We start from the raw sequence: 23,649 nt of genomic DNA, 5'->3' as shown, positions 1-23,649 counted from the left end.
AACCACCATCAATGACAAGAAACACAGACATTCCTGTCTTCTGCCTAAAATGTCAACCTGAAATTCTGTCTAAACCACCATCAATGACTAGAAACACAGACATTCCTGTCTTCTGCCTAAAATGTCAACCAGAAACTCTGTCTAAACCACCTTCAAGGACTATTGTAGAAATATAGACATTCCTGCCCCATGCCTAAAATGTCAACCAGAAACTCTTGTCTAAACCACCTTCAAGGACCAGAAGGATATTCATCTTCTATTCCTGAAAAGTCAAGCACCAGTTCTGTGAGATAACGCCCTACCTTTTCCTCTGAATCTTTTCTCCAATCTCCACTTCAGTGAGACCTTCATCAGGAATTGGTGACCTGGTATATACATCAGCAAAACATGTCAAACATATAATTTCAACATTATCATGTGTATAACATGTACATACAGACACAGTTACTTGGTATTTGGACTGCATTTTTTGGCCAGTCGAGCTGTCTACGATACACATAATAAACATATAATCAACTTTTTGTCGTTTATTTTTGCATATTAAATATTATACAATTCCATACAATCTTTATCATTCACAAGTTATGAACAAGTTATGAAGGTTAGCCGATTTCGGGTCGAGACATATGTGTGGAAACGAGCTCAGATCTACAAGAATTTTTCGATAAAACAACTGTTTACGTCGCATGCATGTTCAGAAGGAAGTTATCTCCAAGGTGCAATCGCTCAACAAGCACAAACTAGTAGTGTTATCGCAATTTTCTTTGACAACTCTGCCAAGAATACTGTTTTTTTACCGACTCACAAATCTTCGCCAGTAATTTTGACCATGCACACCGGCCGGACCCGGCATGCGCTTTTCAACTTTACGCGCGAACGGGAACCGGGGTAATGTTTACCTCATGACTGGTACCAATCGCTCGACTGGTCAAAAAATGCAGTCCAAATACCAAGTAACTAGGCATACAGAAACATATCATGCCTCAAATATAAATGATGCAACACCATTGGTCCAAAACTGGTCAAGCGGTGACCCCATATTTTTCCATATTGGGTAACCAAATTTATATCATACCAAAATGGCGTCTATTTCCCGATGCCAATGAATATTCCGATGAATAAATGAAACATTTAAACATAAAAAAAGGTTGTCAATGTGATATATACATTATGGAGTTAGTAGGTGACCCGATTTGGGAATTACCTGGGCACAGGAAACCATATTCGGGTTCGAGCTTTTCTCTCACCCGATACAGTTTCCTTTGCCCCATATATCCCATATTGGGTCATCTACTTATTAACTCCATAACTTATAATATTGGCCAGTTTTTTCATAAATAGGTTTACAGATTCACCATTAACCCCCTCTCTCAATCTCTCAAATTGTTGGATGACGGATTAATAAAGAAACAGCAAAAGATATATATATGGGTGTGAGGTGATTTTTGGCAAGTACTTTAAACAAAACGTACAGGTTCATAAAAGTTTAACAAACACTTTTTATTTATTTTTATAGTATTGGTAAATTCTCATTGATAACAATATAAAGAGTCCAGTGTGAGTGATCAGTGATAATTTTTGTTGAGAAACTGCAGAGGGGAAAAGACCCCACATCAAGGGATTCTGCTGTTGTTGTTTCTCATTGTTTCGATATTTGGATGATGCCATGTTTTATTTTAAGCATTGTAAGTCTTGACCTGAATTGTTGTTGTTTATGGGAGTCTAAGTCTAGATCATGCACCATCTTGGTCAAACCAACTTGGTGTTTGATCATTGTAGGCCCTCAGTGGACTTATCTTACAGTTTCGGTTGGAGCTTTCTGCTCTTGTTAGTATGTTTTGTTTCTGTTGTAAGGTTCAACAAATGCGTCCCCCTCAAAAGCAATCCCAAGCTAGCTCTTCACATAACCTTCCTACACACCAACTTTCATCATTATCCATCCATTCTTACGTTAGTTATTTTGCAATTTAGGACTTTGAATAATATCACTGACTGGGTTCATTATTGACTTGATTTCTTTTTATTTTGATAAGGAGTGTCAAGTGTTGGTTATTATTGTAAAGGCTACACTAACACATTATTGACTGAGCCACAGTTGTTTAGGGTATTCCGGATTTTGGTCAGTTCCGGATCAAGGCAATTGAAAAAAATCAAATATGAAAAAATCAAATATGAAATTGTGATAAAAAGAACTATATTGTATCAAAGACAATAAGACATACACACTCTCATTTGAAAAAGTACAAGAAAATTACGGCGTTTTTGTAAATAAATTAACAGCGAAGTTTTATCAGAAAGTATTATTTTAATGCACCTTAACTAAACCTCAGTCCCCTGTGTTAATTGCCACATGTTATGATATGGAATTGATAGGAAGAGCATGACTATAGCTATTGTAAAAAGAAAATTTATATACATGTTAAGTTTGTAAACATACACATGTAGTCAAATTTTAAAACAAACAGGCAAATCTTGTTTTATGAAATCAAATTTTGATGTCCTATTTAAATCAAAAGATTAATTGAATATTAAATTTAATAGAATATTGATCAATGAAATACTTTCTGTTTCAGGTATGAAGAACCAGTGAGCCAGTTCTGAGACCTTCAGGCAAAATTGATGGTAATTTGTCAAAGGCAATTGTGTTATAAAGGGATACCATGCCTAACATATCAAGCCATGGCTACCTATTACAGATCCTCCAACTGAACTAAGGGTTGACCGGGGAAAACACTTACATTGTATACAAAGAGGCATGTCTTGTATGGTTACCTGACCATGACACATTTAATGAAAGTCACATTCATGAAATGTTGACAGGCCAACGTAGACAATTAAAATTTTCAGAAATTGCAGGCCTGCTAATTGGTCATGCACCTAAAACATTGGCAGGGTTTCACATAAGTGTCCTAGATGAGGATGGTAGCATTTATATCATTACAACTGATAAACTGTGTCCAAGTTTTCCTCCCTGCACTACCAGGCCAGCACCTGACGGTAAAGAAAGGGGTGCTGTTATCCCAAGCTCATATTTCATCACATGTCCATCATGCACGTTTGAATCTACTGTCTCCCTCTTAAACTTATCATTGCAAGAAAGTTCTGCCATGAAGGTGTCATTTGTTTAGTGAAAAAGTGAAATATCATGTTGTTTGATGTTTAATGAAGTTTGAATTGAAATTATTTAACCAGTATTTAATGTAATAAATGTGATTTTTGGTAATTCCAATCATTTTTAACTGTGATCTAAATCAATGCATGTGTACATGTAAACTTAAATGCAGTGTTTGTTTGTTATTTAAATTAATGCTAGTCTCAATGCATGTTTAGAATACAATCTTTTTAAATCATTGTTCTATTAATGCCCCCTTTTAAAATCAATATGACTATGGCATGTACAAAAGGCATAGAATTATTGATTCAATGGAACAAATGTGTGCCCCAACTTGTATATTCAATGAGAAATACATTATATACTTCAAATAAAGACTTGTAACCCTTTAAGAAAGTTTCCTTACTGCTCTGAGAACACCCCTTTTTTATCCGAAACTGACCTAGGTGATCAGGAAGTAAATTCAAGAGTGTAAAATATCAATAACAGCCTGAGCATTTTGCTACTTAAACTAGTTAAGTTCAACTTGTGAATAATTTGTCTTTTATATAATATCAACTAGAACTCCGCGAGTCGGATGTGTCGCCTGACGAATTATTTACTGTCGACATTATAGCTGTTAGATTGGCATTTTATTCATTTATAGACAATGATGTTGTCATTTAACTTTCAAGTGTAGGTGGCATTTGAACCCTCGATCAGATATACCTACGAAATAAGTTTGAGGTTGAAACCTCCTATAGTTTACGAGATATGCCACGGACAAAACCTAAGCAAGAAAATTAACAAAGGGCAATAACTCTAAAAATATGGCAGCAAGAGTAACGGTTCTTGTGCACTGCACTTGCCCTCAATGAGATCTATCTAGCTATGAAGTTTCAAGTTGATACCTCTTATATTCTTCAAGATATGCCCCAGACAAAACTTTAAGCATGAAAATTAACAAAGGGCAATAACTTTAAAACTAAGAAAGCAAGAGTTACTGTTATTGTGCACTGCACTTGCCCTCAATGAGATATATCTAGCTATGAAGTTTCAAGTTGATACCTCTTATATTCTTCAAGATATGCCCCGGACAAAACTTCAAGCATGAAAATTAACAAAGGGCAATAACTTTAAAACTAAGAAAGCAAGAGTTACTGTTATTGTGCACTGCACTTGCCCTCAATGAGATCTATCTAGCTATAAAGTTTCAAGTTGATACATCTTATATTCTTCAAGATATGCCCCGGACAAAACTTTAAGCATGAAAATTAACAAAGGGCAATAATTTTAAAACTAAGAAAGCAAGAGTTACTGTTATTGTGCACTGCACTTGCCCTCCATGAGATCTATCTACATATGAAGTTTCAAGTTGATAACTCTTATATTCTACAAGATATGCCCCGGACAAAACTTTAAGCATGAAAAATAACAAAGGGCAATAACTCTAAAGATATGGAAGCAAGAGTAACAGTTCTTGTGCACTGCACTTGCCCTCAATTAGATCTATCTACATATGAAGTTTCAAGTTGATACCACTAACAGTTTAGGAGATATACCCCGGACAAGCGAAAATGGGACGCGGACGCCGCCGCCGACGCCATCGCTGCCGCCGACAAAAGTTAAACCCCTATATGTCGTCTTTTCAGGCGACACAAAAAGATTATTCAAAGCAATGGATTTGAACAAATAATACATGAAAATGTTGTGACTGATCAAGAATACCCCAAACAACTGTGTATACTCAAAATATCGGTGTGAATAATAAAAATATATTTTGTGTGCTATATTGAGCATTAAACAATAACTTACAGCATGAACAAAATAGCTAAGGAAAAGAAAACACAGTGCATCGACTGAGCCATTTTTGTTTACACTGTAAAATATTATTGAATTGTGATAATTGCATTTGTGGTTGATTTCTACTCAGTGGAAATAGGACAAAAAACAAATCAGTTTTTTTTTACTTCTGATTTTGGAAAAACTAGAGACCATAGACCAATTATTTAAAAAAATATCCTTAAATTGCAACATTTGACATGTGTAAATTAAACGCAGTTAAACGTGTAATTTATTTTGAAGTCTCCACTTTAATTAAGTTGTCTTGAAAGTGTTCCTTACTTATATAATCACTTTGCTGTTGTTATAATGTCATAATTATTTAGCTATTTATAAGCCTGAAATCCATTTTACAAAAATAAAGAAGGACCTTCATATAGAATGGATAAATGCACAAATTAGGTTACAGTGATGACAAGCTATAAGATGATAAAGCTACAATTTCTTAATCTTTACACACTTACAGTTAGTTTTCATTAAAAAATAATTATGCATGAATAGTTATCCATTTAAAATGAAAAAACAACATCTAAACATTATATCAATATTCGTTAGTAACCAGAAAATTGATTTGAGCTATTCTCCAGGTTATTATTTTTCATTAATTCTGAAGGGCTGAACAATCAAATGGTTATATGTGACTGCAAAACCATTTACATACCAACAACCTTTTACTTTTTTATTGGTCTGCATTTTCTTGTGTAAACTGGCCTATAAAATAGGTAGTTTACACAAAAAATGCAGACCACTGTTTATATCTATCAATTCACTTGCTTTAAATAAATCAGAACTGGCTGACTGCTGATCTACTGAAATAAATGTGATAAAAATGGTTTTAAAAAAAGAGCAAATATATAACACCCCTGCAGAAAAAGGTGGCAGAGATGACAATACCAACGCTATGATGAAACCCTTACTGTTTTCTTTGAAAACAGACAAGGCATACAAGACTGCAGCTAAGTGATTGCCAACCATTTTCTGTTGTTGTTTTGTCAGTTTTACAAGGGGCATAACTTCATAATTATTAAAGCCAGATTTATAGACCTCAGTGTAAATCAGCTCAATGTCTCAGACAAACATGTTAACCAAGTTTCATTTGAATATCTTGAAAAAGAGATTTAGCCTGAAATTGTTTTTCACTGTGATAAAGAATATAACATCAACAACTGCATGGCAATCCCAAAGATTGACTCTTTATCTCAGAAAACAGACTACATTAAAAACGATCGGTAACTTACATTGGTGGAGCTTTGTTCCTACTTCTTCGACGAAGGAAGATTAGTACAATGACAATGACTACCAAGGCTGCAGCAATCCCAACCACTATACCCACTATCATGCCGATAGGCAGAGGAACTGAAACAGACAAGGGACCTCATCCATAAACGTATTACAGTCAACTTTAAGAAACATCTCAGTGATTTTTTTTAGGTGTTACCTATAAAGTAGACACCATGGCAGAACATAATAACATTTTCTATATAAAGTTTGTTGAAACATGGCTCATTTGCATTAAAAGATTCATTGCCAAGTTATTGAATGATTGCATATTTCAAGCTTTAATCAAGTATTTTGTATATTTTGTGACCTTCAAAACTTTTACATTCACAATGTGACAGAGAAGTTCAAAACCACATGATTTTCTAAGATTTGAATAATTGATTTAAACAAAAGATGCATGTTATATTTTTATATATATTTCACATTAAATTTATATGAGCTTAAGGCACCCTCCTGGTATAGGTGTCCCCCTCAAACCAAACTACAGTTACGTCTTGCAATGGCCTCCCAAATGGAACAATAGCTGTAGTTCTTACCAAGGAAACAGACTTGAGTACAATTCTATAATATATCTGCATTCATATTTAAGCTAACAATCAGTTTAAAACAATAACAATAATAGTAACTAATACCACTCACCTGCCTCTGTGATGAAAGGCCCATAATTTTTGCTGACTGTACACCCCGTGCTGGTACAGACCACCGCAACAAATCTGCAAGAATATACATGCCAACATGAGTATATAATTCTCTACTGTATTTTTTCCTACCATTCCAAAACAAGAGGCACATCTTGATAATCACTGAAGCCAGAGTTATGGACCTTGCTGTATTTATTCAGGTTGTCCCTGCAGGTTTTCAAGTGACCAATAACAATAAAGTATGGGTGGTAGGGCTCTTTACTTACATTTTTGGATGCAAGTAAATGATTACTAAACCTATTCATCAATTATGATGTATTCAACTTTGCTTAGAAACCAGTGCCTCAAGAGGGATTCAGCCACAAGATGAGAAGATGAAGCTAGAATTGGTGGCTCTGACTTCTCTGAATGACTCTGACTGTCAACAATCAACATACACCACTTATTCACAGCATAGAACCCCTCTTGCAGCACTGGAGACCTTCTGCATCAAACCAATCCTACACAAATACTAGAAATGTCTTCTTATTAAAAAAAGATTCAGAATTTTTCAAACAATGGATTTTGTTTACATTTCTCTTATTTCTCAAACTATTTTTACAAAAAATTAGCGATGTAGGGCCTTTTCAAGAAAAAGTAGGGACAAGTAGGAGCCTAACAAAAAAGTAGGGAAAAGAAGGGCCTGCTTGAAGCCTCTCTCTGGCATAACACATTTAATCCAAGGCTGATACAGCAAAAAGCTGATTTATATGTAATGATTGGAAGATGGCCACAGATTCGCCAACTAGAAATCAATCTAATTTTATATCTTGGCATTTTTCCACTTGAATGCAATTAAGTTATTTTTGCATGACTTAATGACGACGATGTTACTTATGAAAGCTATCACAATTTCGTCCACTTATGCGTTTAAAAAAACAGAAGTGCTTTAACTCACATTTCATCCAATAAAATGGTGAAAGCTACAGAGACAAGCTTTGTAGCCCCCCCCCCCCCATATGATAACACTGTTCAAAGGCCCCAAAACACTTCAGAGACTCACAATATACTTAACAGCACAGACATACCACCAATGCATATAATGCAAACCATGAAGGTAATCACCGGTTGAAATAATGATTATAAAATTCATGGCCTTACATAGTAATCATTTTTTAAACCATCAAACACTGACATGCATCAACCTACATATATTCCGTCTCTGGCTCGAGGGGACCATTACAGTATGTGCCTGCCGGGACGCCATCACAACTCTCTGTGCCCACAGTGTACGGGACGTTTGTGTACGTGCTTCGACGCCTTCTCTCTGGAGCTGTATAACATTTTGAATAAAAAAAATGCTTTTATAATAGAAACAAAGCTTGATATATGAGATAACAATATCTGCTGTTTTCATAATAATTGCAAAATGAGAGATACTTATTTAAGTGTGTAACCAGGCATTTTATATAAAATGGAACTAATTGTCAAACTGTCTCACTATTGAGCAATCCTTTATCGTGATACAGTTTAATTGAATGATATATCATTGAATGAAACACATATTACAAAGAGAATATCAAAGTGAAATTCAACACAATATTAATTTTGAAACAAACATTATGAAATCGAACATGCAAAGGGATTGGGCCACAAGTGTTACCAACATCAGTTACAGCCCTCAACAATGCATTAGTCAGTATACACCTGCATAATGAGGGATTGTAGGTTCGATCCCCGTGAGACTCATAACTATATCATTGAGAGCCTACAATATTTAGTATAATATACAAAATTCCCTTACTGTTCTTTGTTAACCAGTCAGCCGTGGTGATCCTATACAGGCCATTTTGTGCAGCCTTTTGCCAGTTGTCCAGTATATAATTCTGACTATATCATTGAGTGAACACAATATTAAGTATAATATATACACAAAATTCCCTTACTAATCTTTGTAAGCCAGTCAGCCGTGGTTATCCTATACAGGCCATTTTGTGCAGCCTTTTGCCAGTTGTCCAGAGCATCAACTTTCTCTCGAGTGTCTGCAGATTCTGAAATTGTCCCCATACCAATATAAACAATGCTCATTTGGACTTGAACCACATTTGATAATGACCTACTTTGCTTAACAAAATGACTCCAAGTCCATGTGTATTAATGTTTTTCAGGGGTTATTATGTGATACTCGTTTGATTTGAATGAGTAAAAAAATATATAGATAAAAAAAGAATGAAAGATGTTGTCCCACTTCGTTGTGTGAGTGAAGGTATTGAAATGTTTAAGAAACAACAAGAGGAACAAAACATAATTGATACCAAGAAATTTTTGCGGACATGCACTGCTTTTACACCCAAGTAAGGCGGTCCTTCGTACTCTTCCATTGGTTTCCCCAGAGAAAAACTCTCTCACAAGATTCAGACTTATGAAGGTCTGGTCTTTTGAGCCTTCTTTAACAACCTGTAAAGTTTTGTCAGATTCCTCAATGCTGACAGGGACTGAAAAAAGAAAGAATGTATTAAGCAAAGATTAGAAAAATGCTACACTAATAAAATACTCAATAAAATAAATACCGGTCATTGATTAAAACAACCATATTCTCCACCATATTTAAGTCTCATCAAAGCTTTCACATAAACCACTAAGTACACTTTTGAACTTTAATGATCATTTTTTAAATTAGTTTTAATGTTAGCAACCTTCCACTCATAGGCATTTGTTAGAAGTCAGTTGCTGAATGTAAATATTCGAGTCCCTTATATAATTTATTGAGCGTAAAAGCAAGATGTTGCCACGCAAATATCTGTTATGACCTCTATCCTTGTCTATTATACATGTTTGTAATCGATATTCCATTTCTCATGATCATCACAATTTTTATGACAGAATATAATATAAACTGACTACCTTAAAAACTCAGTTCATATTCACTGCAATTCTTATTTTTTTACTTTGAGGCCTCGAGGACACTCAGGCCTTTTTTTATTCTGTTTTTGGGGCCGACATTCGGCCCCATTCCCCAAGCAAAAAAGTATATATTTTTCCCCAATTGTCGCTTAAAATTCCCCACCGCCAAAAAAAATAAAATCCGAAAACGGAACGATATAAAGCGACGCAGTTATTATCCGTCTTCTAAACTTTGGTATGACGTCATCTTAGTGTACTTCCTAGACTACCGAGTGTTCCGAATGTACTGGTTCCCAGTTTAACTGAATTGTATGTGAATAATAAAGCATCTACTCCGGAAACCATATGCGATTTCCGCCCACGATTTCGTTCACGATATTTCAGTTTGAAGTTGGAAATGTCGCATAATAATCGTTGTTACGTCAAGAAATTGGACAAAATTGCGGCGAAAGGATGTAAGCGGGTCGATCCATTCTTTCGCCAACAGTCTCTGAGCCTTGATAATAATAATAATGCGGAAAAACGGAGGAAAGTGCAGTCTGTGGATTAACATCTTCAATCCGTCAAAGAGGGACATATGTTTGTAAAGCATGAGAAAACATGATATTAAAGTTGTGAAACAAGTTTATTGTGTTCGCCTTTCTTTTTTTATAAACAAATGTCAATGTCAATTTTCCCCAATTTTGTTAATTTTCCCCTCTGAGAAGGACCCGCCACCTTTCCCCAAAACCTGAAAAAAAGGGCTGACACTTTTTTCATTTGCCTCATCATAGGGTCATGGGGAAATCTTCATGGGACCTTTAAAATTTCACTGAAATTCTCGATGATTAGGTTTATGCTTCAATGATGGCCACTCATTGGCTCCGTATATACAAAATAATATTTTCTATATGAATATTTTGAAATGTAAACATTTTTGGACTACGATGAAGACACCAAGAATATCAAAATACTCGGACTATAACAATACTCTGACTTTATATTTACGCATAAACAGATCACCTACTTGAAAAAGAAGACAAAAATGCTAAAATACTTTGGTTACATAAAAATCATTTTGTGGCTGTATTCATAAAGCTTACTGGAACATATATACTACTTAAATTATATAGTAACATTTTTTCATTATTTAACAACGAATATCTTACAAGGCATACCCTCAATTTTTCATCAAATTCATTCCTATTCCTTTAATATGTGCATCTTCTTCTTACTTTTTTATATCTTTAATGTCAAAACACAAGCCTCAGATATTAATAAAACATGAAACTCAATATTTATAAACCAAATTTATACTTTTCAGAACAGTCGTAACATTCAAAGTTCTTTTTGTATAAATGACCAAAATGTACATTATTGTGTGTAAATGACTGAAAGACAATAAAATAAAAATCATGGAAGCAAAACATGAAATCAGACACAATGTAATTGCAAGTAAGCCACTTACATCCAGCTGGAGCTGTTTCTTCAATCATTGTTTCTGGTCCTTTATTATCTGTACTCTCAGTGTTCACAGCATGCACCTGTATGTGTAATAGTTATGTTGATTTTTCATTTAAACTAGAGCTATATCATAAGTGAGAACTTAACTTGCATTCTGCCTTAACACTGGATGTTATTGATTGACTCAGGCAAATATTGAAATAAGAATCACTTTAAAATATATAAAGATTATATAGAGGACAGTCTTCCCGAAATTATAAAAATTCTGCCTGTCCACCGGACAGGCACTTTGAAAGTTTTTGCCTGTCCGAAAAAATATTTGCCTGTCATACAAATATGTCATTACATAGTATACATAAAGAGTAAAACAAGAGGGCCAAATGGCCCTGAATCGCTCACCTGTCATATATTGCACATTGGTTTGATAAGAAATCTGGATGGTTCAAAGTAGTTAAGGTTTTTTAGAAGTCTGGAATAAGCTAGGAATTAAGGAGTATATCAAGTAAGAGGATGATATGTTGAACAGTGAACATTGAGTCTGGTGAATGAACAACAAGAATTAGTTTAATTGCTTTTATTAATGAACTCAGTATTATAACAAGTGTTGGCAGTAACATATCTTTTAAAAATGTAAACTATCAAAATGGGAGATGTAATAAAATGGGCTTGCTATTTTACTGCACACATCTTTCATGTCAGTAACACTCGAAAGAGGAGTTGACATTATACAGATATAGATAGATAATTCATTTCTCCCATAACTTTGATGCTAGCTTGATCCCTGTTTAGGAAGACAAATATTGAGATTTACTTTTAAATATTTATGGAAAAAGTTAGCTACCAAAGCAAGATTATCAGTGATTTTAAGACATTTACATCAGAGAAATATTAAGGCTAGTGGATTTTCATTGACCAGGGGTAGTGAAAATTTGTGGCCCGACTTTCTTGTGTCTTCAGTTAAGATACCTGCATAATTTTGATGACGGCATGAGTTTTTTTTTTCATTAATCAATATAAAATATATCTAAAATATACAAAAACAAGAGGCCCAACAGGGCGTATGCTCTACTGGCATGGCTTTTGTGGTCATATCAATCCAGAGCATGTATGTATGGGTAAAAGGCAACCGACATATAGTTGATGTTTTGTGTTTGGGTTACCTGAAAACGTAGCACGTTCAACATCTGAGCCCAGAAAGTATTGTAAGCAGATTAGCTGCATGAACTGTTTTAATATGTGCAAAGTAAAAGTCATCCGACAAAAAAAAATGCTTTCAAAACTGTACTCATAGTACAAATTTCTGTAGTTTTAAAAGTTAAAAAAAGTTGGTCAAAAGGTCAAAGTCAAGGGCATCCTAGGACAACATTGATCAATTTGAACAAACATTCACAATCAGTTGTGCTGAGATGGATGCACGAACACACAAAAAGATTTTCAAACCTTTCCAGATTTATGTTTACCAAACCTGTGAACCCTGGGTGTGGCCAGTAATGACACCAGGTGCATAACTTAAACATTCACAACCAATTTTGTTAAGATGAATGCGCAAACTACAGAACTTAAAGCTAAAAAATGGCCTTTGGGCTTTCAACAAGAACAAGGCAGAGTAATTCACAAAATCAACTGCAGAAGCAAAAAGCAAATTGTCTCTCAAAATCCTAGTCTTGCAAATTGTCTCCCTTAACTTGAATTTACATGTACATGTAAACTTGGCTAAAAATAGAATTCGCTCATGCAGACCTGGCTAAAAATAAAAAGCATTTCTTTAAAACTTTCATGGCCCATAATCTAGGCATTCATGGGCGGATCTTGCTGGTTTTCGAAAGGAACCGAGCTCTAATGGATATCTAGATACTGTACAAGTTTCATCGAGATACAATCAAAACTGAAGACTGTATCGGGTTCACAAGCAATTGTTTACAGACGCACAAACGCACGACCGCACGGACGCACGGATGCACATACTACATACACATTACCATCACATAAGCTCTTCTGGCCTTTGGCCAGTAGAGCTAAAAAGTATTGCTATATGGCCAAATACATGTTGTTTGCATCTGGTCGGTAGAAGTATATTCAAGTCAAGTCAAGTAATATTTATTTATAAAGTCGGGTGTACAAACATGTATAATATAAGCTCTGAAGAGCTATTAAAGCGATTTTTTTCTTTGAAAAATATCACTACGTGATCATTCTCAGGAAACCGTTATCAAAACGCCTTGTCCAATTTCCTACAGAAATGAGGTTGCAATACACCAACTTATATCTCTATATAATCTATAGTAAATACGGAAACTTCTAACCAAAAGTACTATGATTGCTAGGTCATCACAACCCCAAACACCATATATCAGAAGACTTTACTTATGTGTTGAAAGATTTAGTTCATGTACAGTAGAAGGCTATTTTGTGATCTGACCAATAAGTTTCACAAATTCCAACTATAAGCCTTGTGGTTTTGGAGAAGAATTTTTTTTAAGGTTTTACTATATACATATAAGGAAAATCAATGATCCCCCGGGGCGGGGTCATTTTTTACCCCAATGCCAAAGTTTGGACAATAAAGGTAGAGGTCCACTTAATGATGTATTATGCCAAATAGCTCTAGTCCTTGTGAATTCGGAGAGAATTTTTTTTAATGCTTCCATTATATACAAATATTGAAAACCTAAGCCTATGAACACGGGGCGTGGCCAATTTTGACCCCAGGGCTAAAGTTTGAACAATCTTAATAGTGGTCCGATAAACGATGCTTCATTCCAAATATCTAAGGCCTTCGCCTTTTGGTTTCGGAGAAGAAGATTTTTTAAGTTTTCATCATATACATATATAAGGAAACCCATGACCGCCCGGGTGGGGCAATTTTTTGGCCCTGGGGTCAAAGATTGAACAATATTGGTACAAGTCAACTAGATGATATATCATGCCAAATATCTAAGCTCTTGTCACTACTTGATTTTACGTGTGTATCTATATATGTATATTTGTTATTAATTGTTGTATGTGGCCCATATTGAAAATTGGTATGTGTACTAAATATGTTATCCAGTTTAAATTAAGACGTTACTTGTCTTTGTGAGTTCGGAGAAGATTTTTTAAGTTTTCACTATAACACATATAGAGAAAACCCATCAGCCCCGGGGTGTGGCTAATTTTGACCCCAGGGCCATAATTTGAACAAACTTTGTAGAGGTCCACTAGACGATGAATCATGCCAAATATCTAAGCTCTAAGCCACGTAAGTTCAGAGGAGATGATTTTTGAAGTTTTCACTATAAACATATAGAGAAAACCCATGACCCCCAAAGGGGGCGGGGCCAATTTTGACCCCAAGGCCATAATTTGAACAATCTTTGTAGAGGTCCACTAGACGATGAATCATGCCAAATATCTAAGCTCTAGTCCAAGTAAGTTTAGAGGAGAAGATTTTTGAAGTTTTAATTATAAACATATAGAGAATACCCTAACCCCCCAGGGCGGGGCCAATTTTGACCCCAGGGCCATAATTTGAACAATCTTTGTAGAGGTCCACTAGATGATGAATCATGCCAAATATCTAAGCTCTAGTCCAAGTAAGTTAAGAGGAGAAGATTTTTGAAGTTTTAACTATAAACATATCAAGTATACCCATGACCCCCGGGGCGGGGCCAATTTTGACCCCAAGGCCATAATTTGAACAATCTTTGTAGAGGTCCACTAGACGATGGATCATGCCAAATATCTAAGCTCTAGTCCAAGTAAGTTCAAAGGAGAAGATTTTTGAAGTTTTCACTATAAACATATAGAGAAAAACCATGACCCCCCCAGGGCGGGGCCAATTTTGACCCCAAGGCCATAATTTGAACAAACTTTGTAGAGGTCCACTAGACGATGAATCATGCCAAATATCTAAGCTCTAGTCCAAGTAAGTTCAGAGGAGAAGATTTTTGAAGTTTTAACTATAAACATATAGAGAAAGCCCATGACCCCCTGGGGCGGGGCCAATTTTGACCCCAGGGCCATAATTTGAACAATCTTGGTAGAGGACCATTTGGTGATCCTACCTACCATATATCAACGGCCTAAGCCTTGTGGTTTGGAAGAAGATTTTTTAAAGTTTTTCCTTTTGGTTGCCATGGCAACCAGAGTTCTGCATGGAATTTAATTCTTTGAACAACTTTGATAGAAAACCACCCAAGGAACATCCCTATGAAGTTTTATTAATATTGGCCCAGTGGTTAAGGAGGAGATGTCTTTTAAGTAAATTCTTGACGCACGACGCACGCCGGACGCCGGACAAAAGGCGATCACAAAAGCTCACCTTGTCAGAAAGTGACAGGTGAGCTAATGACAGGTGAGCTAAAAAATGAATGTCAGCTGTTTTAATGCTTTATTAAGTTCACAAAAAAACAACAACATATAAACACTACATTGACTCCACCATTAAGGTGCTTTCTGTTTTTCGGTCGTCCGGTAATTCCACCAACCGCCGCCATTTGGACTGCAGACGAAGTAAATTAAGTGCCAACGATTTTGACTGTACTTTGTTGGAAACCAAGGACCAATCTAAACAGTTGTAATTAAATGCTGTTACTGATGAATTCTATTTACTAGTTTATCCCCGAGAATCAACATTATGATTGCATATCGGAAATTCGAAATGTCCGACTTTTGGCGATCTAATGTGACGTCAATATCAGTATGGGATCAACTAACTACCGCAAAGGCAAATAATCAGTGAAATTTTTTATAGACATTTCGCTTTCAAATACCTTTTTGCTATTTAGTCGTCGCAAAATATGTAGGTCATTCCGACCGTCATTTTCGGAAGACATGCCAGACTCGTACAAAATTTGCCGGATATGTCCGGTGGACATGCACATTTCGGAAAGACTGAGAGGACAGAAATTCTTAATGGCCACAAGGTCAATATTATCATTTTAAAGCCAAAGAGTAGAAATGTTGTCCAAGGCACATAACTCAAAAAAGAATTGGCCATGTTTAATGAAAAGGAGACTGACAATGAGTCATTAAAAATACCAGGTTCCACATAGAGGTGCAATGATTCACACCAATAAAATTTGCTGATTTGATTCGATACAGAAACCCTAAAATTTGGTTTGATCCGCATATTAAACATGCATGCCACAAAATGAGCGGTTGTATCCGCATTCTAAACATGTCGATGTTTGTTACGTGGCATTTGATTGGTTAATAATTAATCTGGCATTCATCAATAATAGAGTTTCATTCTTACTAGCCTAGTTACATGGCGTCTCCTTCATTAAACGATGGTCCTAAAAATCTAAAATGAAGAGTGTGGGCACATTTCGGGCCCTGTGACAAATTGATACAAAAAGCAACATGTAAAATTTATTTCGATGACGTAAGTTATCTAAAGTACGGCAGCTCGACTTATCTCATGATGCAGCATCAAAAAAGGAAACTCCATCGATGTGTTCAAACTTTAAGTCTGTCAAATTGTAAAATTGGACATGTACAGAAAAACACCACACATTTATAACATGTATTTTTATTCATTTAAATATTATCAATAGTTTCTGTTATAAGAATGTGATGTTTTTTTGTTATTTAATAATATGTTTTTGATAAAACACTGTCATAAGTTTTACATAATTGCAAGGATTTAACAACCTTTAAATATACAACTTTATATCAAAAAGCAACAATAAGTAAAACATGAATTGAATCGAAAGTTATCAAATGGACATGTTTGATATCGGAATGGAATCAAGCTTTAAGTGAATCCATGCAGCTCTAGTACTACAACCCATTGTGGTGGCAGTGTGTTCCTTAAAGAATCAGAATGATATCTCTTAAACTTTGGGATAAGTTCACTCCACAAACTCCGATGTGGCCAAAAGTGTAAAACAATCCACATTTATGAGCACACAACTAAGAGACAAATGGCTGTAGGTCACATATATTAAGCACTACTATCCATTATGGTGGTAATGTGCAGACTGCCATTTTATTATGCCACTCAATCTTACCTCAAAATGGTATGTTGATTCAGGAATCACATCAAACTTTTGACTGTAAAACCCATCGCCAGTCTCCGAAGTAAAGGACATTGTCTTTAACTCTCCACCAACCTTAACCAAGATAATCTCATATTTTATTATCATTATCATTTACATCTGGACAGAATTATACTCTGCACGTATCATTTAAATTACAAGAGTTAGAAAATCACTCATTGAGCTTATTTTTATTAATATTTTAAAATTCTTAAATCATCAAAAATGCAATCATGTAAAGTAAAAACCCTATATGCGACCACCGCGTTTTCACGACCAACTGGCTTATAAGACCGAATTTTTTCAGACCCGATCTTTTTCATCTATAATTCAATGGTCGTAAACCCGAAAAAAACAACCCCGTTATTCAGTAATATGACCACTTAATCCAGTCCCTTTTAATTAATCACATGTTAAATTGATCTGTTAACGCGACCACAGGCAATTTGTTGACAGGTACTTAACATGTTTGTGACCACACCTCGATTGACACGCAATACAAAAAAGTTTACAACACCTGTCCCGGTTTTAGAATAATCAACGACCACTTACGACAACAAGTAACCGCTTTACGACAGAGGTCATGATTAGAGTGAATAACACGGAAGTGTTTGATAATTGATGGGTTTTTGATTAATTTAATGTTTTTGATCGGATTTTTGGGGGGTCACTAACTGTGAAAATATAATTACATGACATTGAAACTATGTTGTTTTAAAACATATTATACTTTGAAAAATTTATGATGCAAATTAAAAATGACATAACTTTTTATTTATTTTATTTGCTTGAATAGTATTCAATATAGCCCCATATTACCAATACCCAGTAATACCTGCACATATGTACATGCAGAAATCTAATGAACTCCACCACTTGACAATTCACTAACCTAATCAGCACAAACTCAGTAATGAGACCACTCCCACTATTGAGAACATTTTCTCATAGGTGGTCTGAATAGAGGGGTTTTACTGTATTGCAAAGCAAGTGTTAAAAGTTAACATTATATTACTACATTATTGACCAAAGTCATCCAAACTTACCCCAGAATTAGTTGTAATGTTTCCAACATTGTGTTTCAGCACATATTCCTTTATCACACTATTGCGCTCCAACAATAAAGGGGCTTTCCAGCGGATTGTCATTTTGTGGAAATTGTCGGAGCGCTGCTCAGCCTTAACTGCTTCAAACTCAGTAACAGCTCCAGGTGCTGAAGTCATAGATTTGATTAATTTTAACAATACTAGCTGATACTGTTGCATGGACCCTACCTGCCTTACCTTAAATGAGTTCCCGGAAGAAAATATCAACACTGGCAACACTTGACAATTATTTAAACCAGAGTTATTGGCCTTGCATGTGTTCATTTGAATATCTTGAACACTTTAGCATTCAAACAAAGATTTTATTGCATCAATGCAGCTGGTAAAAATATCAAGGCTTATGTAGAACCTTAGTGAAAAAGCGTTGAAGAACAGACAAGCAAAATATTATGTTTTTGCAATGGCTCAATGCTAGATTTTTATCTGTGATTGTTTTTGCTAAATCGAGTGAAAATTACAGACTAAATGCCGGAGTTTTTGTTGTTTGTGAATGAAGATTGGATACCAAATGATAAATATATTGGTATGAACTGTTCATTGGAGATTTAACGGAGAAAGTTTACTAGCTATCAAAATAATATTAATTTTAAAATTTCAATCAACCTTTCTAGCTTAACTAGATAAGATGGAGGTCGATGTAGCAACAATTTCATAGAAACATAGTCAAACAAGTGTACAAAAAGGCTCTAAAAATATTAAACAGGATATAAATATTTCACTAACCTGAAGGCAGAGTCCTGTATTTTTGTGTGGTATTTGATGTTTTAGCATCACCTACATTAGTTCTTGCTGCGACTTTCACAGTATAGTTCCAATACTCTTCTAGTCCATCAGCAATCAGAGTTTTGTGAAGCTTATCACCTGTTTAATGTAGAGCTAATTGGATGAAATTTAAAGCTAGGATAAGACATATGATAGACCACAAACATAACTGCACAGAAAATGATACATTGTTATGTTAATTTTGTAAATATTTATGTACAAAACTAGACTTACGAAGAAGTTTGGTCACCTGACGCACTCCTGTTTCTTTAATTTAAGGTATATTGTACTGCACTTTACGATTATTAATGGTGGTTACGAAAAATATCAATCACAAACAGAATTCTTTAAAAGAATCTGTCTAACAAAAGATATTTAACTTAATGATATCCTATTACGTAGTGGATAATCTTGTTTGTTTTACCGGTAACAACATATGTTTTGGATTCTGCTCCCGTGTCTGCAGTTAGCATCACCGTGTACGTGACTTGGCCCGGCCTTGGTCCTATCAGACTCCACGAGACATTGAAAGACGTTTTTCTGATATTATCAACTGACACATTAACCGGCGGGGCCTGGGGTTCTACAAGTACATGCAAATCAATACCAATGTACATATTTTTACAATAAGCCTTTATACTGGTATGTATTTATTTCTTTGAGATTTACATTTAAATTTGGAGTGTTGTTCTTTTAATTTAAACGCCTATTATTCAGCCAGATAGTGAACATAAAGTGAATGTGTTAGATTTCACTGAAAGCATTTCCATAATGTATTACACTATACTTTGATTTAAACAAAGATATAGATCATAGGAAAATATTAACTGACTTCTTCATGTATATAAATGTTCAATTAGTTGATTATGAAATACCACAGAACTAGAGAACTATATATAGTGCTGTGTCCATCTAAGGACACAGCTGCCCCTACCATTATGGATTTGTCACATGAATCACAAGTCAATTTTTTTATGTGATTTCACTACATTGTAAAGAAAAAACTAATGACCATAATTCTGTCAAAATTATTCATTTGTATGATCTCTTCTTGAAAATCATTGACATATATTTACACCTCAACTTCCATTCCTTAAATGAACTGCCTTTCGGCAATTGCAGTTATCATACGATGAATGCAACATCTTTGGATAATGTCCGAACTGTGATTCATCACAAAACAATATACATGAAAATGATCTTCTTATTTTTTGTATTGTGTCAGCATGCAGGTCTCGTAAAATATAAATCAACATTTTAGGAAGTGTTTATTTATGATTTGTTTAATGTGTTTCAATTTTACATTTAAAAGTTGTTTCAAGTGGTTGATCGTTTCTCACGTTATTTGAAATGTTTCTGGTAAGTCAGGTCATTCTATTTACAGAATGGGTAAGAAAGGATTATTGAAATGTTTTCCTAAAGTATTTTTTTACAATTCTTGAATGAAATGATGAACTATTGGTGTAAATATAAGTAATGAATTGCGGGATTGATGTCATTATACGGGATATGAATGCAATTTGGCTGGTCAAAGTACTCACTATTTGACCAGCCCAATTGCGTTCATACCCCGATAATGACATCAATCTCGCAATTCATTCCTTAAATAATGCTTTGTCATCTTTGACATCCATTTTGAGAAGCTCAACACGAGAGATTTGTTTTACTTTACAAATCACTAAACTAAAGTTTCACAGACAAACCGTTCTTTAGTTGCTATTCAAACAAACTTTTAAGTGTTGACCTTTAACCTTAAACACAATTGGAATTTTCATGGTCATAGGTCAAACTGTTTGCAAGTTATTGTGGGACAAGACCTGGTTTACAGAATTTGAAGGACCGGCAGTCAAACCTACCAACATTTGCAAATCTTCCTGACTGACTAAGTACAGTCTATTTACAGCAAAAATATCCAATAACATAATTCAGGTCAAAATTGTTGCATCACAAAATACATCCCTTATATAATCTGCATGGATGCTTGATCATTTGAGCAAATCCATCAATTGAGCTGCATTGCACGAATTTGGGTATTCGGACATAATTACTTCATTCAAAAGAAATAATCATTACTTTTATAAAAATGCCAAAAATTATGATTTTTTCTATGTATATGATTTTTTCTATGTATATTAATTTCTACAAAACTTCTTTCCTTTAAAGGTTTGTCATTGATGTATCATTTTCTCAATGATTTATGACGATTTGTTTACTCATGTTTCCATAGCAACCATGGATTTTGTCACGACTTATTTTGACTGCATTCATAGTCTATGTTTAAATTGGCACAATGTATTGAATCATCATTTCTTCCTTAATTTATGTTTTTTTTGAGATTCTGTGTTAAGAAAATAATTTTAATTATAAGATAGTTGTAATATTAGATACATTGAATGTGCACATCATTTATATGATGTGCTTTCCTAACGACGTCATATGAATGATGTCAAGTTTAGTGTTCAAAATGCACAATACATGTCCTCACTTGTAAACATCTTATGAAAAATTAGTGATATCATCATTAAATTCTCAGTATTACTTTCTGAAATGTCCTCAAGTTCAAATACTTAATAAAATAATTAAAGCAAATGTATGTCAAAAATCTCAAAATCGCGTGATGCGGCTCAATTAATATCTATATCATCTCATTATCAAATAAAATTACAAACACTTCACAGCTTATACAGTCATATTTGTCCTAATAGATCATAAGATACCCCCTTTTATCTAGCATTTAAAATCTTTTACAAAATTGATGGTGTGTAATGCTGATGTAAAAGTAGTACATAAGGGTACTGGTAAAAAAATGGCTGACTGAGTGATCGACTTGCAGCAAAATAAGCTATTCTTTGTATGTTTTGAATCAGGATAAGCATTATTAAAGGTCTAAAATATGTGGGAATGCCCAGCAAAAGACACCATGCGTGTCTATTCGGGCCTGCCTGTTTATAAGGGCAAATATGGTGAATAATTGCAAATTTGTGAATTGCCAATAAGGAAGTGAAAAGAAATAAATAATTAAGGAATTTTTTTTATGTACCTTCTTCAAATGTAAGTTCTGATACATTTGCCTTGTGTCCCAAACCAACATCATTGATCAATGCAACATAAGATGTATAGGTTATGTCCGGTAGTAAAAGGCTGTTGGTATCAAACTGTAGAGGTTGTTTCAGTTCATCTTTGGTTTTGTGTATGACAGCAATGTTACCTGTACTACACAGCCCTTGCAATTTAACTACCTGAAATAATACAAGGTATGATGCATCTTTATATAAACGATCATAATATTATTGATTAAAATAAAGGCACTGTCAAGCAAAAGTCAACAATCTGAAGTGATTTAAAGTATCATGCTGTTTACAGATATCATAAATCAATTCTCTGAATAAATGGCCATTAGGAATGAAATTGGTCAATTTTCACTTGCTTGTTGTATTGAGTCATTTAAAAACAGGGTTTATCAATATTTTAAAAACTGTAAGTTGTCTCATAAACTCAAATTCATATGGTTTTCACTTACATCATATGATCCATTACAATCCGAACACTTAAATTGTCTCTCTACCACACATGTTTCACCATCTTTGACTTGCAACAAATAGCCAAGTATTTCTTCACTGTAAGTATTCACAGGCTTTTGCCATGACAGGGTAAATCCTCGACTTGACACTGCCGATGCATTGAGATCTTCAGGTGGATCAGACACTAAAATAGAAACAATATGAAATAATTTACAGTGACAATTGACACAATTTATTGTATTTATTACGCATGATGGTTAGTAATCAAATATGATACATGTGAATTGTAAACTATTTTTATTTTATGGTTAATGTCGACTATATAGTTCTCACAATAATGTGTACTACACCCGAGTATTTGAAATTATACACTTACACTTACACAAAAGAAGAGTTGGTAACATTCAACCACAAGATTTGTTGGCTAAGTAACAGTATTGTCATGCCATGGACAACGTTCAATATGCAGCTAATGCATATAAGTGAATATCATGGTAATTAACCTACACACTTTATTGTACAGTAAGAGCTGTGTTTACAAGTTACTGTAATGATGAGAATTAGCAAATGAATGAAAACAAAGAAAACTTGTTCCACTATGCTATAAGATAGTTTAAACCAAATAAGGGAAATAAGTTCATACTTTTGGCATTAGTCTGGCAGTCTGTAGCATCAGATGAAGTGGAATTGAACAATTCGTTTTGAGTGTATATTTTGAACGTATAGTATGTCCCTGAAAAAGAGAACAAAGTAAGATACAAATCTTTACTAACTACATATTTGTAAATGACACCCCTCTCCCTCAATGTCTCCCCTCATATTATCCCTAAAATGCATATTTATTGTATAAACAGAATATCATTTATTTGAAACTGCATATCCCATCAGAATAAATAATTGAAATTATTTCACAAATATATGCAAAACACAGCTTTCACACCTCTTTATAATAATTTTGTTTGAGTCAAGGCCCATAACTCTGCTGTACCTGTGCTTCAACACAAACAGAACCTGAGACACACAGCTTCATATGGTGATAACTCACATGACTCATACTCA

The 23,649-nt window shown here is 34.6% G+C and overlaps 1 protein-coding gene across 1 annotated transcript in view; it reads right to left on the bottom strand.

The window, feature by feature from the left end:
* LOC128237776 (uncharacterized) overlaps window positions 1-23,649 on the bottom strand; it is a 105,462-nt gene that overhangs the window by 21,800 nt on the left and 60,013 nt on the right. The window contains exons 29-42 of the mRNA XM_052953361.1: window positions 23,234-23,323; window positions 22,590-22,774; window positions 22,110-22,308; window positions 19,494-19,652; window positions 19,031-19,168; window positions 18,248-18,414; window positions 17,175-17,276; window positions 11,186-11,261; window positions 9,150-9,329; window positions 8,781-8,885; window positions 8,044-8,167; window positions 6,854-6,927; window positions 6,172-6,289; window positions 303-365 (exon numbers count right to left, since the gene is read on the bottom strand). Of these exons, the coding sequence (XP_052809321.1) occupies window positions 303-365; window positions 6,172-6,289; window positions 6,854-6,927; window positions 8,044-8,167; window positions 8,781-8,885; window positions 9,150-9,329; window positions 11,186-11,261; window positions 17,175-17,276; window positions 18,248-18,414; window positions 19,031-19,168; window positions 19,494-19,652; window positions 22,110-22,308; window positions 22,590-22,774; window positions 23,234-23,323 (1,780 nt within the window). The remainder of the gene's footprint in view (window positions 1-302; window positions 366-6,171; window positions 6,290-6,853; window positions 6,928-8,043; window positions 8,168-8,780; window positions 8,886-9,149; window positions 9,330-11,185; window positions 11,262-17,174; window positions 17,277-18,247; window positions 18,415-19,030; window positions 19,169-19,493; window positions 19,653-22,109; window positions 22,309-22,589; window positions 22,775-23,233; window positions 23,324-23,649) is intronic.

This window comes from Mya arenaria, chromosome 6, assembly GCF_026914265.1.
Source record: "Mya arenaria isolate MELC-2E11 chromosome 6, ASM2691426v1".
NCBI lineage: Eukaryota > Metazoa > Mollusca > Bivalvia > Myida > Myidae > Mya > Mya arenaria.
The sequence above is the reverse complement of the archived record's forward strand: the minus strand, read 5'-3'. Positions and strand labels throughout refer to the sequence as shown.